We start from the raw sequence: 12,993 nt of genomic DNA, 5'->3' as shown, positions 1-12,993 counted from the left end.
GTGTACATTTAGTCTCAATTTGTTTAATGGGCCTGTCTAATCTTTGGCTGAAGGCTAAACCTCAGGAGTGACTTCAATACTGAGTTAAAAAAGTGTCCAGGGGGCATACCCCCAGGGTTCTCAAGTCTCTGTTATACCAGTAAGTCTGGTCTTTTTTTGAAGTTAGAATTTTGTCCTCCATTTTTCTCCTACTTTGTCTGCGACCCTCTATTGTAATCCCTGTCAGCGAAGTCGGTGGTGATAGCTGGGCACCCTCTAGTTGTACTGGGCTCAGTCTGATGTAGGCTGTGGTAGTTGTGGTCCATTAGTCCTTTGGACTAATCTTTCCCTTGTGTCTTTGATTTTCTTCATTCTCCCTTTCTCCAGACAGGGTGAGACCAGTGGAGTATCTTAGATGGCCCCTCACAAGCTTTTATGATCCCAGATAATATCTTACATTTTTTTATTTCTATAAGCAGACTTTTTTCATTTTAATTAAAGAAAGAAACTATCTAGTTGGCCTTTATTTACAGTTACACAAAACCAAACAAACCCAGTGCCGTCGAGTCGATTCCGACTCATAGTGACCCTATAGGACAGAGCAGAACTGCCCCATAGAGTTTCCATAGTGGAGTCAAACTGCTGACCCTTTGGTTAGCAGCTGTAGCACTTAACCACTATGCCACCAGGGTTTCCTACAGTTTACAATAACCTGAAAACAACCTAAATCACTATCAACAAGATATGGAATGAATAAATTGTAGTATATTCACATAATACTATACAACATTCAAAAAGAATAAACTTCAGTGACCTATAACAATATAAAGAAACCCTAACAATATTAAGGGAAAACTCTAAGTCCCAAAAGATCATCTGCAGCATAATACCCTTTTTTTAAAGTTAAAAATAACTTAAATGCACACACACACACGATTTTGGGAATATACAGGAAGTCATTAAAAACTATAAAATGAAAAGCAAGGATATTGTATGAAATTTAGAACAATGGTCATCTCAGGTGGAGGCAAAAAAGGCAGCAGCATGGAGAGATTATGGGGTGAGATGAAGGCTATTGTTCAGGTGATGGGTTTATAGGTTCTGGGTTATTGTATTATAGGAGCCTTGATGGCACAATGGTTAAGAGCTTGGCTGCTAACCAAAAGGTCGACTGTTTGAATTCACCAGCAGCTCCTTGGAAACCCTATGGGGCAGTTCTACTGTGTTCTATAGATTCACTATGAACTGGAATCAACTTGACAGCAATGGGTTTAGCTTGGTATTTTGGGGCACTATATTATAGTCGGAAACCCTGGTGGTTTAGTGGTGAAGTGCTACAGCTGCTAACCAAGAGATTGGCAGTTCAACTCCACCAGGTACTCCCTGGAAACTCTATGGGGCAGTTCTACTCTGTGCTATAGGGTCGCTATGAGTTGGAATCGACTCGACAGCAGTGGGTTTGGTTTGGTTTTTTGACATTATAGTCAGAATCAACTGGAGGGCAACAGGTTTCCAACACTTATCTGTCAGTCTGACGAACTGTGGTGGCTTGCATGTTGCTATCATGCTGGAAGCTATGCCACTGGTATTTCAAACACCAGCAGGGTCACCCGTGGGGGACAGATTTCAGTGAAGCTTCCTGACTAAGAAAGACTAGGAAGAAGGACCTGGTGATCTACTTCCGGAAAAAAATTTTAAAAATTAACCAGTGAAAACCCTACAGATAGCAGTAGAATGTTGTCTGATATAGTGCTGGAAGATGAGCCCCTCAGATTGAACAATGGGCTCAAACAAACCTACTATTGTGAGGATGGCACAGCAACAGGCAAGGTTTCATTCTGTTGTACATGGGATCGCTATGAGTTGGAACCAACTCCACAGCACCTTCCAGCAACAACACTATATTATCATAAATAGGTACATATGCTAATAAAAGCAGGCCATTCATGGACCAAAGCTGAGAACGTATTAGGAACCAAGGATAATGGTTAATCTAATTCTGATGTCCCTGAGGTTGAAAAAAGAAGAAAATGATTCTCAAATGATATTAAAAATGAATTTTAGGTAAGAATTTTAATGTATGTGTCTACAGTATGGGTTTCAAAAGATGCATCCCACCTCATGCCCACATCGACAATGTCAACAAGTTTGCTACTCTTTTTTGTTCAAGTTCATTGGTAAGGCATTCTAATAACAGGTCTCCCAAAACCCATCTCCCCCATACTGTTTGTCCCTAAATATACTCCAATTCCACCATAACCTGCCCTTGAGAGTTTGAAGTGCGGTGGAAAGAAAAGTGTTTATTTGAAGTGGGCAATTTAGCAGTGAAATTTAAACTTACAGAAAGTTCTGGGGTTGTTGGCAAAAAAAAAAAAAAAAAACACAGCTGGCCTTCTGTTTCTGGGTTACAAGAAATTTGTGTATCACAGGTTTCTAATCCAAGTGGCAGTGCGTTGGAGGAAGGATGCATGTGGCCAGGATGGTCTCTATTATGTAAAATACAGCCAGAAGATACAGATTTGCAAATATACCCCTCAAATCAAAACCAATAACACAGTAGCAAAAATTTTTAATTTGCAGCTAAGGAATTTAAATTACATGTTTTTAAGAGAATCAACTGTTCGCTGCCTTCGAGTCCACTCTGACTCATCGCAACCCCATATACAACAGAACAGAACATTGCTCAGTCCTGCACTACCTTCATGATTGTTTGTATGCTCAAGTTCATTGCTGCAGCCACTGTGTATTTTGAGTGCCTTCCAACTTAGGGGTCCAGCACTAGGTGGGACGAAAGTCTGTTGTGATCCATAGGGTTTTCACTGGCTAATTTTCAGAAGTAGATCACCGGGTCCTTCTTCCTAGTCTGTCTAGTCTGGAAGCTCTGCTGAAACCTGTTCACCATGGGTGACCCGCCTGGTATTTGAAATACCAGTGGCATAGCATCCAGCATCACCGCAACACACAAGCCACCGTAGTACAACCAACAGAGAGGTGGTGGTTTTAAGAGAATTGGTGCAAATGGCTAAGGTTCTTGGCTGCTAGCTGAAAGGGTGGCGGTTCCAGTCCACTCAGAGGTGCCTCAGAAAAAAGAACTAGAGACCTGCTTCCAAAAGATCTATGCTTGAAAACCGTATGGGGCACAATTCTACTCTAGCATGCATGGGATAACCCTGAGACTCGATAGCAACTGGTAATTTCACTTATTGTTAAAAAAATTCAGGTCTAGAGCCAAGTCCTGGTGGTCAAGAGGCTTGAACTGTATCTGAACCATGGATGCAGGACTTATGTAGTCTCTTTCTAACACTTTGTCAAAGGTAAGATGTATAGGGTGAATGCCTAGGCTAAAAACCCCCAATCGTCCATTTCAGAAGTTGACCCAATCCTGACTTAAATCTGACTGTTGGATAGGAAACTAGAGGTTCTAAACTGGCTTCATGGGCCTTTGGGGAGCCAAAGGTTTGCCAGGTCAGTGTAAAAAATGATGTGGTTTCAAGCACACCAAACAGAACCAACTCCCATCAGGGAAAGGAGGAAAAATATTTCCCTTTCTCTGAAGTGTCTCTGCTGTCTACAATTCTGGGATGCATACAATGTCTAAAGATACATAGTAACTGTCACACAGCCTGTGATTTGCTTGGCTCCTCAAGGTTGACACCAGTCCTTTCTACACTTATTTCTCACAGCACCTGTAGTTGAAAGAATACTGCTCCCCCCCGCCCATGAACCCGTCCTAATCCCCAAAACCTGCGAATATGTGAGGTTACATGGCAAAGGACACTTAAGGTTGCAGATGGATTAAAGTTGCTAATCACCAACCTTGGAGCCCTGGTGGTGCAGTACTTAAGAGCTACAGCTGCTAAGCAAAAGGTCAGCAGTTCAAATATACTAGCCCCTCCTTGGAAACCTTATAGGGCAGGTCTACTTTGTTCTATAGGGTCGCTACGAGTTGAAATTGACTGGATGGCTACTGGCTTAGTTTCAGTTTAATCATCAACCTTGGGATTAGGAAATTATCTGAGTGGCCCCAATGTAACATAAGGGTCTTTATGAGTAGGAGAGGGAAGCAGAGAGAGAGTCAGAGTGATTCGATTCAAGAAAAACTATGGTGGTTTTAAGGTGGAAGGGGGCAACAAGCCAAGGAATGTGCATAGCCCCTAGAAACTGAAAAAGGTAAGAAAATAGATTTAAGAAAGGAACACAGTCCTGTTAAAATTAACACCTTAATTTTAGCCTTGTTTGGTGCCATCAAATCAATTCTGACTCACAGTGACCCTCTTAAGACAGAACTGCCCTATATGGTTTTGGAACCTCTGCTGGCATAGTGGTTAAGAGCTACCGCTGCTAACCAAAAGGTCGGCAGTTTGAATCCACCAGGTGTTCGTTGGAGTTGTTAGACCTCTTTGTGGTTACCTTAATATTTACCCCTATTTTTCTAAGTAAAAATCTAACTTGTATCATCCTATATCGCCTTGTTTTCCTCTCCATATGGAAGATCTATGCCTCCTGTATTTATTTAGTCCTTTTGATTATTGTGATCTTTTACATAATGACTTCAATGATTCCCTGTTTTAAGCATTTTTTTCTTTTTTAAATTAATCTTAATTTGTTTTTGATTTCCCTATTTGAGTTGATATCAGGATGTTCTGTTCTGTGACCTTGTGTTATGTTGGTATCTGATATTGATTTTCTGACCAATTTCCTTTAGTAATTCTTGCAGCTTTGGTTTGGTTTTTACAAATTCTCTAAGCTTGTGTTTATCTGTAAATGTTTTAATTTCACCTTCATATTTGAGAGAGAGTTTTGCTGGGTATATGATTCTTGGCTGGCAGTTTTTCTCCTTCAGTGCTCTATATATGTCATTCCATTGCCTTCTTGACTACATGGTTTCTGCTGAGTAGTCTGAACTTATTCCTTTTGATTCTCCTTCGTAGGAGACTTTTCTTTTATCCCTGGCTGCTTTTAAAATTTTCTCCTTTACCTTTGGTTTTGGCAAGTTTGATGATAATATGTGTTGGTGATTTTCTTTTTGGGTCAATCTTATATGGGGTTCAATGAGCATCTTGGATAGATATCCTTTTGTCTTTCATGATGCCAGGGAAGTTTTCTGCCAACAGATCTTCAACTATTCTGTCTGTATTTTCTGTTATCCCTCCCTGTTCTGGAACTCCAATCACACACAACTTATTCTCCTTGATAGAGTCCCACATGATTCTTAGGGTTTCTTCATTTTTTAAAATTCTTTTATCTGATTTTTTCAACTATATTGGTGTCAATTGCCTTATCCTCTAACTCCCCCACTCTGCATTCCAACTGCTTGATTCTGCTCCTCTGAGTTCCTACTGAGTTGTCTAATTCTGTAATTTTACTGTTAAGCTTTTGGAATTCTGAATGCTGTCTCTCTATGGATTCTTACAGCTTATTAATTTTTTCACTATGTTTTTGAATAATCTTTTTGATTTCTTCAACTGCTTTATCAGTGTGTTCCTTGGCTTTTTCTGTAGATTGCCTTATTTCATTTCTGATGTCTTGAAGCATTTTGTATATTAGTTTTTTATATTCTGCATCTGGCAATTCCACGATTTATCTTCATTTGGGAAAGATTTTGATTCTTTAATTTGGGGAGTTGTAAAAGCAATCATGGTTCTTTATGTGGTTTGATATCGACTGCTGTCTCTGAGCCATCTGTAAGATATTGTAATGATTTTATATTTGCTCACTGAGTCTTATCTTGTTTTGTTTTCTTTCGATATACGCAGATGGGCTACTAGATTGCACTGTCTTGATTGTTGTAGCCTTTGAATCACTTATGTCCTATTGCCAGCTGGTTTGAGCTGTTACCAGATATATAAGCCTAAGAGTCCATTCACTATTCTTGAGTAGAATCAGCGTACGTGTTCCGATTTTGGGTCACCAAGTGTGTGGTGTAGACTGTCACCTACTAACTTAGAGGAGTAGTGGTGATAGTTGTGTGCACCAGATCCTAGTAGCAGCAGGGGGTCACTCTCCAGGGGGGCAGGATGCTGACAGCATTCCCCCACGTGCCAGTGAGGTAGGTGTGTCTCTATTCCTAAAGCACTTTGGTGGATGGGCTCTGTAGCTGTACCTTAGGCACCCAACGCATGTACCGCTAAAGATTGGTAGGTGTCAGTATCCTCAGACCCCTTTGGCAGGTGGCTAGGTGGTTCGGGTGGAGCTTCAACCCTCAGTTCCCCGTTGTGGATCAGCGAGGGCTCTGTTTAATAAGTAGTGATACCAGACCCGGAAAACTTGTCTTTCCAGTGATCCACTAAAACAATTACAGTCAGATCTCTATCAGAATTGCCTTTGCATAATAATAGCCACCTTGTTCCCTGTAGGGATGAAAGCCAAAGACTGTGGATCTCACATGCTTGGTTGGAGCTGGTTCTGTATTTTTATTCCAATTTAGGGAAGTCAGGGAAGGATTTTTCATCCCTGGGTTTTTTTTTTTTTTTTTGCTTCTCTTTTTTTTTCTCTTAGGCCAGAAGAATGGGTTGGGAAAAGAAAAAAAAAAAAAAAAACCCAGCAGAGCACTTCACTTCCTGGCCCGGGAAATTCCAATGTTAATGAAGCCGCCTGGGGCAGGGAGGGGAGGGATCAGATAGATAGGAGAGAGTAGAACCCAGCAATGTAGACAAAGTTACTTATCTTGCTTGGTGATGACTGTTTTATCTGAGATTCCTGAGGGGCATGTAGCCTGTGTGTGCTGGCTGGGTCAAGATTGCCCCCTTCCCCCCGAGGGTCAGGCCCGTGTCCCGTGCTTGTGCTGTCTCAGAAGCCATGGTCAGCTCCTCTGCTCCCAGTCCAAAGCCCAGCACCAAGGTTTTCTGACTGGGATGCTGGCTCCAGGCTCCGAAAACAGTTGCTCCTTCCCTGTGGTTGCTCATTCTCTCATTACCCGTGTCAGTGTGCAGCCTTCTTGCGCTGGCTGAGTCTCTACTGAGGTTGCCCCAGGGTGCTAGGGGTTAGGCCTGTGTCCCATGCCTGCCCTGCCTCAGCAAGCCACAATCAGCCCTGCCACTTGGCACCAGGGAACCGCGAGGGCTCAAGGCTGTGGAGCGGGACGCTGGTTCCAGAGGCAGTTGCTGCTTCAGGGTGCAGCTTCTCCCTCCCCTGTCACTCAGGTCAACTCTTTAGATCTGTGTTTGATGGTCAGGGTTCGTAGATTGTCATGTATGTGATCAATTCACTTGTTTTTCCGAGACTTTGTTGAAAGAGGGATCCAAGGTAGCTTCTACCTAGTCAGCCACCTTGGCCCCTACCCAGGTGCTCCTTGGAAACCCTATGGGTCAGTCCTACTCTGTCCTGTAGGATCACTATAAGTCAGAATCAACTTGACAGCAAGGGGATTGGCCTTGGTTTTTGGTATAGGGTTTCCAAGGCTGTAATCTTTATGGAAGCAGACTGCCACATCTTTCTCCCTCAGTTTTCAGTTAGCAGCCCAGCTCCCCTAGCCACTGCACAGGTCTCTTTCCACTTTTACCACAGGGAAACTGATTTTGGCCTTGTGCCACAGAACTGTATAGTCATAAATTTGCTGTGTTTTAAGCCACTAATTTTGTGATAATTTGTTACAGCAGTGACAGTAACATTAAGAAACTAATACAGCACCTAAACCACAAAGTGTCTCCTGAACTGTAGTTTGGTCCAAGCACTTCCTCCTGTGCACAGCATTCGTAATGAAGTTAACTGTTTATATGCCTACTCTCTTCCTTCCGTTGCCGCCCCCTCTCTCCCAGCCATCAACTACCACCATGAGGACAGGTACTATGTCCTGTTAATCTTTCTATTCCCAGTTCTAGAAAACTGTCTATATTTATTAGGCTAAACTATTAAATAACCTTTTGACTGCCAGAAGAATAGACAAATCTGTCTTGAAAAAAGTACAGCTAGGATGCTCCTTAGAGGTATGGAGAGACTTCATCTCACATCCTTTGGACAAGTTATCAGGAGAGATCAGTCTCTGGAGAGGGACATCATGCTTGGTAAAGCAGAGGGCCAGCAAAAAAGAAGACCCTCAAGGAGATGGACTGACACAGTGATTGCAACAGTGGGTTCACGCATAACAATGATAGTGTGAGGATGGCAAAGGACCCAGCAATGTTTCCTTCTATTGTGCATGGGATCGCTATGACTCAGAACCGACTCCAAGGCACCTAACAACAACAACAATTAACACCTGTCAAAATCAAACCTCTGATTCCTAGCGTGCTCCTTGTTGTTACTGGTTAAAACCAAAACCAAGCCTGTTGCCGTGAGTCAATCTGACTCAGAGTTCTCCCTAACATTTTCCATGTGACAGGCCAAGAATTCCTAGTTTGCTCTACAAAGTGAACAGATTAAATGGTTATTTGGGATCAGTTTTCCCTATTAACTCTTAAATGTTTAATACTTTCAAGTTTGTTTTGCCCAAGGAGAGGCTTTTTTGGGTAAAAGTTTACAAATGTATTAGCTTATCAATATGGTCTGTGAACCACCAATTTCGAAACTATAAAGTATTTTTTAAGTACAGACTTCCAGGTTCTATTTCAAACCTGCTGAATCAGATTTCTGACAGCAGAGTACAGGAAACTAGGAGACTAACAAATTCCTTTGCACATTCAGATTTGAGATCAACTTATTTGTCTCAAAGTAACTGGTTGTTGGGTGGAGGCAAGTCAATTCCAACCCCTTAAGACATCTAACCCTATGGAGTAGAAATGCCCCATAGGGTTTTCCTGGCTATAATCTTCACAGAAGCAGATCTCCAGGTCTTAGTGGGTCCAAACCACCAACCTTCCAGTTAGCTGCCACTTAACCTTTACACTACCAAAAAAAAAAAAAAAGCAAAACTGTTAAGTAGGACAGAATAGAACTGCCCCCTAGGGCTTAGCAAGGAGCACCTGGCGGATTCCAACTGTTCACCTTTTGGTTAGCAGCCACAGCACTTAACCACACCACCAGGGTTTCCAGCGACCTTCTACCAAAACACCAAACCCACTGTCATCCAGTTGATTCTGACTCATAGTGACCCTATAGGATTGAGTAGAATTGCCCCCCAGAGAGTTCCCAAGGAGCGCCTGGTGGATTCAAACTGCTGTGCTGACCTTTTGGTTAGCAGCCTTAGCACTTAACCAGTGCTCCACCAGGGTTTCCAGCGACTCCACAGAGCTCATTAAACAACTGGTAGATTCCAGCTGCGGATCTCTTCGGCTCTTAACTACTGCGCCATCAGGGCTCCTAAAAAACTGGTAGGAAAAATAAATGGTAGAAAAAAAACATTATTTGCCTTTCACAGGGGGTCGCCATGAGTCGGAACCCACTTTATGGCAACTGGTTTTACTTTCTGAGCACCAGCTCCTTGGGGGCCGTCTCGTCTCTGTACTTTTAGCCACCCCCCCCCCCACAGTGAGAAGCTTCTGGGCCCAGAGGGAGGGAGAACTTGGAGAGAAGCTGGTTGCCCCTGCATCAAGATCCCATTCCCAGCCCACACCAATACACACACGCCAAGGACGCTGAGTCAGAGCGTGTGCTCCCGGACAAGCCACCCCCGCACCCCAGGCTCTCCACGCGGACTCCGGGAAGAGACCGCACATCCGATGTACAATGAGGAGCCAAGGCGCGAGCAGCAGCGGCGAAGAAAGCGAAGCACTAGCCTGAAGGAAGCCCTGGCTGAGGCCGGTCCGGGGGGACACGCCCATCCAGCCCCTAGGAAGCCGGGAGCCCCGCCTGCCCGCCGGCGCTGAAATCCGATTGGTCCTTCCTGGCTTCACGCCTCCTCTTATCTCCAGCCACAGTGCGGCGACGGACGCTTGAGAGCGGTGCACCGCGCTCCGCAGGAAGTACTCCCCTCGGCGGAAGCTTCTGAGTTCAATATAGCGGAAGTGACTGGTCTTCCGGCCTCTTTGGTGTCGGCGGCAGAAGCGAGATGGTGAGTTGTTTCCACGGCGCCGTCGGTATCGCCTTCCATCCTTGTTCCCTGTGCCGCCCTGCTTGCTGTCCGTAAGGAGCCGGCAAGGTCCCGCATAAAGGAAACGGGTGGAGGAGGAAAGGAGTATGTGAGGGTCCCCTAGAGTCGAAGGGATTGCTGAGGTGGAGCCTGGGGGCTCCGAACCTGCGGTGGTAGAGCTGGAGTTGCTCAAAGTCCCATGCTCCCGCGGGCCCTTTGGGGAGCCGTTAGAGCCATGCCTTTGGATGAGCGCTAAGGAAAGAAACGTAGTTTGGAAGTATTTGGCTCTGCGTAGGAGCAAAAGACGACGTTGTTGGCCGTGCCTTGCGGGAGTCCTTAAACTTTGCAGTAGGTGGTAAAATCATGTTCTTTAGCCTTAAGCGCCACCCCTCGTTTTACTTCTAACAAGGTAGCAGATTTCAAAACAGCTACTCCTGCAGAAGGCTTTAAATAACCTGGAATGCATTTATGAGAAGTTAAAAACCGTTATTGTCTTTAAAGCTTACCAGTAGTTGCCTTTCCTGAAAACTACAGAACATGTATAGAAATTTGCCAGGTTGCCGAATTTTTTGTTTATCCCCTTCATTTGCAGACGAAGGGAACGTCATCGTTTGGAAAGCGTCGCAATAAGACGCACACGTTGTGCCGCCGCTGTGGCTCTAAGGCCTACCACCTTCAGAAGTCGACCTGTGGCAAATGTGGCTACCCTGCCAAGCGCAAGAGGAAGTGTAAGTTGAATGTTTTTCCTGCCAACTGTTAGGTCTTAGAATGAATGTTGAGATTAAGAATAATTATTTGCAATGTGCCTGAGTGGGACATGACTTTTGACTTTGGTGCTTAACAATAAAACTTAATGCATCTGTATAGGACGAACTAAAGCACGCAAGTATTTTGACTATCAAAGCATACAAGTTGTGTGGAAACATCTCTCGGAATCTTACCTGCATTTGTGTTTTAGATAATTGGAGTGCCAAGGCTAAAAGACGAAATACCACCGGTACTGGTCGAATGAGACACCTAAAAATTGTATACCGCAGATTCAGGTACAGTTAATATGTTTCAGTCATATTTGATTCTATGACTGGGTGAGAATCCTCACATTTGCTTGTGTAAAATGAGGATATTGCCCTGATGATTAGTGGAGATGAGTTGTTGGAAGGTAATAATCTTAGTAAACAGTAGTATGAATTGTTAAGTGCCTAGAGCATGTTTTGAACTAGACTTATAAAAATGTGATGTTTACTAGTAATAACTAATGTCTCACTTTGATTCATACCAAAGACAGTAGCACTTGGATGAGATCTGGAGTCAGGATTACTTGGTTTAGTTTGTAAAATGGGAATAAAATCTTCATAAGTTGGTTTTGGAGCTCTGGCTGCACAGTGGTTAAGAGCTTGGTTGCTAACCAAAAGGTGGGCAGTTCAAATCCACCAGCCATTCCTTGGAAACCCTGTAGGGCAGTCCTACTCTGTACTGTAGGGTTGCTGTGAGTCTGAATTGACTCGGTGGCAGCGGGTTTTTTGGTTTAAGTTGGTTTGGGGATTTTGAAGGATGTGTATAATGCATTTAGAGTAGCTAAAAGCTGTCATAATTGGTATTGCATTTTTGCAGAAGGACAAACTTGGCCCTCAAAGTGTGAGGTCCTTAGAGCTTGTTATAAATGAAAAATCTCTGCCAAGACTTACTGAAAACCTGTATTAAAGTTTGAAACTGCCTAGGGATTAACCCGTCTGTCACAGCTGAGATTGAAAGTGATGCAGACCTCCCTTGAAAGCCTGTGCACCTTCTTCTATGTTCTATTTCAGTGATCCTCACTCTTTCCACTCCTCACATTTTGGACCGGATAACTTATGAGGGGTCGCCCTCTGCATTGTGAGATGTATAGCAAAATTCCTGACCTCAACACATTAGGTGCCGGAGTTTCTAACGTTAAGGGATGACAAGGCAGTTTGTAGCCTTGTAAACAGTTAGGTCTGTTTGTGTTCATCTGCTAAGGTGGTGACCTTTCTTTCTGTACGTAACAGCCATTGTACAATAGTAAAAATTTGGTGTGAGTAATTTGCTTATATAATATAGGAGTTAAGAGAATTAACTGAAGCCAGACTTACTGAGCCTCAATTTGCTCACTTGTAAAGTGAGATAACAGTAGTTACAAATATTAGTTAAAATGTAAAGCTCTTAGTAAGCTGTTCAGAAAGTATTTGCCATTGTTTATTGTTACCTTGATTAAGGGAAAGTAAGGGTTTTTTCCCTGTTGGTGTAGGAAGGCATTTTCACAAATAACTTGGGTCTTTCTTGACAAGCAGTGGGGAAATAACTGACCCAGTGATCAGTACAACCAAATAAGCAATCGACTATCCCTGACTGAAATAGATGCCTTCAAGCAGGAGGAAATAAATAAAATTACACTAGCAGCTTATCAGTGATGTCATAAAAATAAATGTCTGAACATATGAATACAATACTGATTTCAGCATTTGCCTGAGATAAGCTCATTAAATTCTGTTTAATAAAAAATTGAAATGGATGTAGTAATGTTACTAAAGTAACTATTCTCGTTTTTAATTTTAATGTGGTGCAGGCATGGATTCCGCGAAGGAACAACACCTAAACCCAAGAGGGCAGCTGTTGCAGCATCCAGTTCATCTTAAGGAGTTCAACGCTTAGTAGTTGTGCAATAAATGCTCTGCTATTAAAATATATCTGGTGGTGTAAAGTATTTTTAATCAGTGAATTGCAATTGGTTTCGTGAATGAGGCAACTTAAATTTACTTGATCTCGGTTGTAGTGGTGCTTAAGGGAAGACTTTTTAAACAGAGTGCTCTGAATTTCTGTCATGCCTTCCTCAGAACAGGTTAATTGCCAGTTTCTTGAAATGAAACAAGACCAATTTAGTTGGACTACTAAGTAATAGGACAAGGAAGATTGAAAGAAACACAAATGTTGAAACTGCCACCATAAAATAAAGTAACAGAGGGCTACCCTGTCTAACTCAGAGCCGTTCATTGCATGTAGGATAACATCCAATGACCTTAACCTGGGCTTTCATGATCTCCTGCCTCGCCAAC

At 43.0% G+C, this 12,993-nt stretch overlaps 1 protein-coding gene and 1 non-coding gene across 2 annotated transcripts; both read left to right on the top strand.

Annotated features, from left to right (window-relative positions):
* The first annotated feature begins 9,775 nt into the window (after positions 1–9,775).
* Positions 9,776–12,627, top strand: RPL37 (ribosomal protein L37). Its single transcript, XM_003408009.4, has 4 exons — positions 9,776–9,907; positions 10,518–10,653; positions 10,884–10,968; positions 12,507–12,627. The coding sequence occupies exons 1-4, from the start codon at positions 9,905–9,907 to the stop codon at positions 12,574–12,576; spliced, it is 294 nt and encodes a 97-aa protein (XP_003408057.1). The 5' UTR covers positions 9,776–9,904; the 3' UTR covers positions 12,577–12,627.
* LOC111750024 (small nucleolar RNA SNORD72) lies at positions 12,339–12,418 on the top strand. Its single transcript, XR_002785171.1, has one exon. It is a non-coding gene; the product is annotated as a small nucleolar RNA SNORD72 (small nucleolar RNA).
* Positions 12,628–12,993: the final 366 nt, after the last annotated feature.

Source organism: Loxodonta africana, chromosome 2, assembly GCF_030014295.1.
Source record: "Loxodonta africana isolate mLoxAfr1 chromosome 2, mLoxAfr1.hap2, whole genome shotgun sequence".
In the NCBI taxonomy this organism is placed as follows: domain Eukaryota; kingdom Metazoa; phylum Chordata; class Mammalia; order Proboscidea; family Elephantidae; genus Loxodonta; species Loxodonta africana.
Note: the sequence above shows the minus strand (reverse complement) of the source record. Positions and strands in the feature narration are given on the sequence as shown.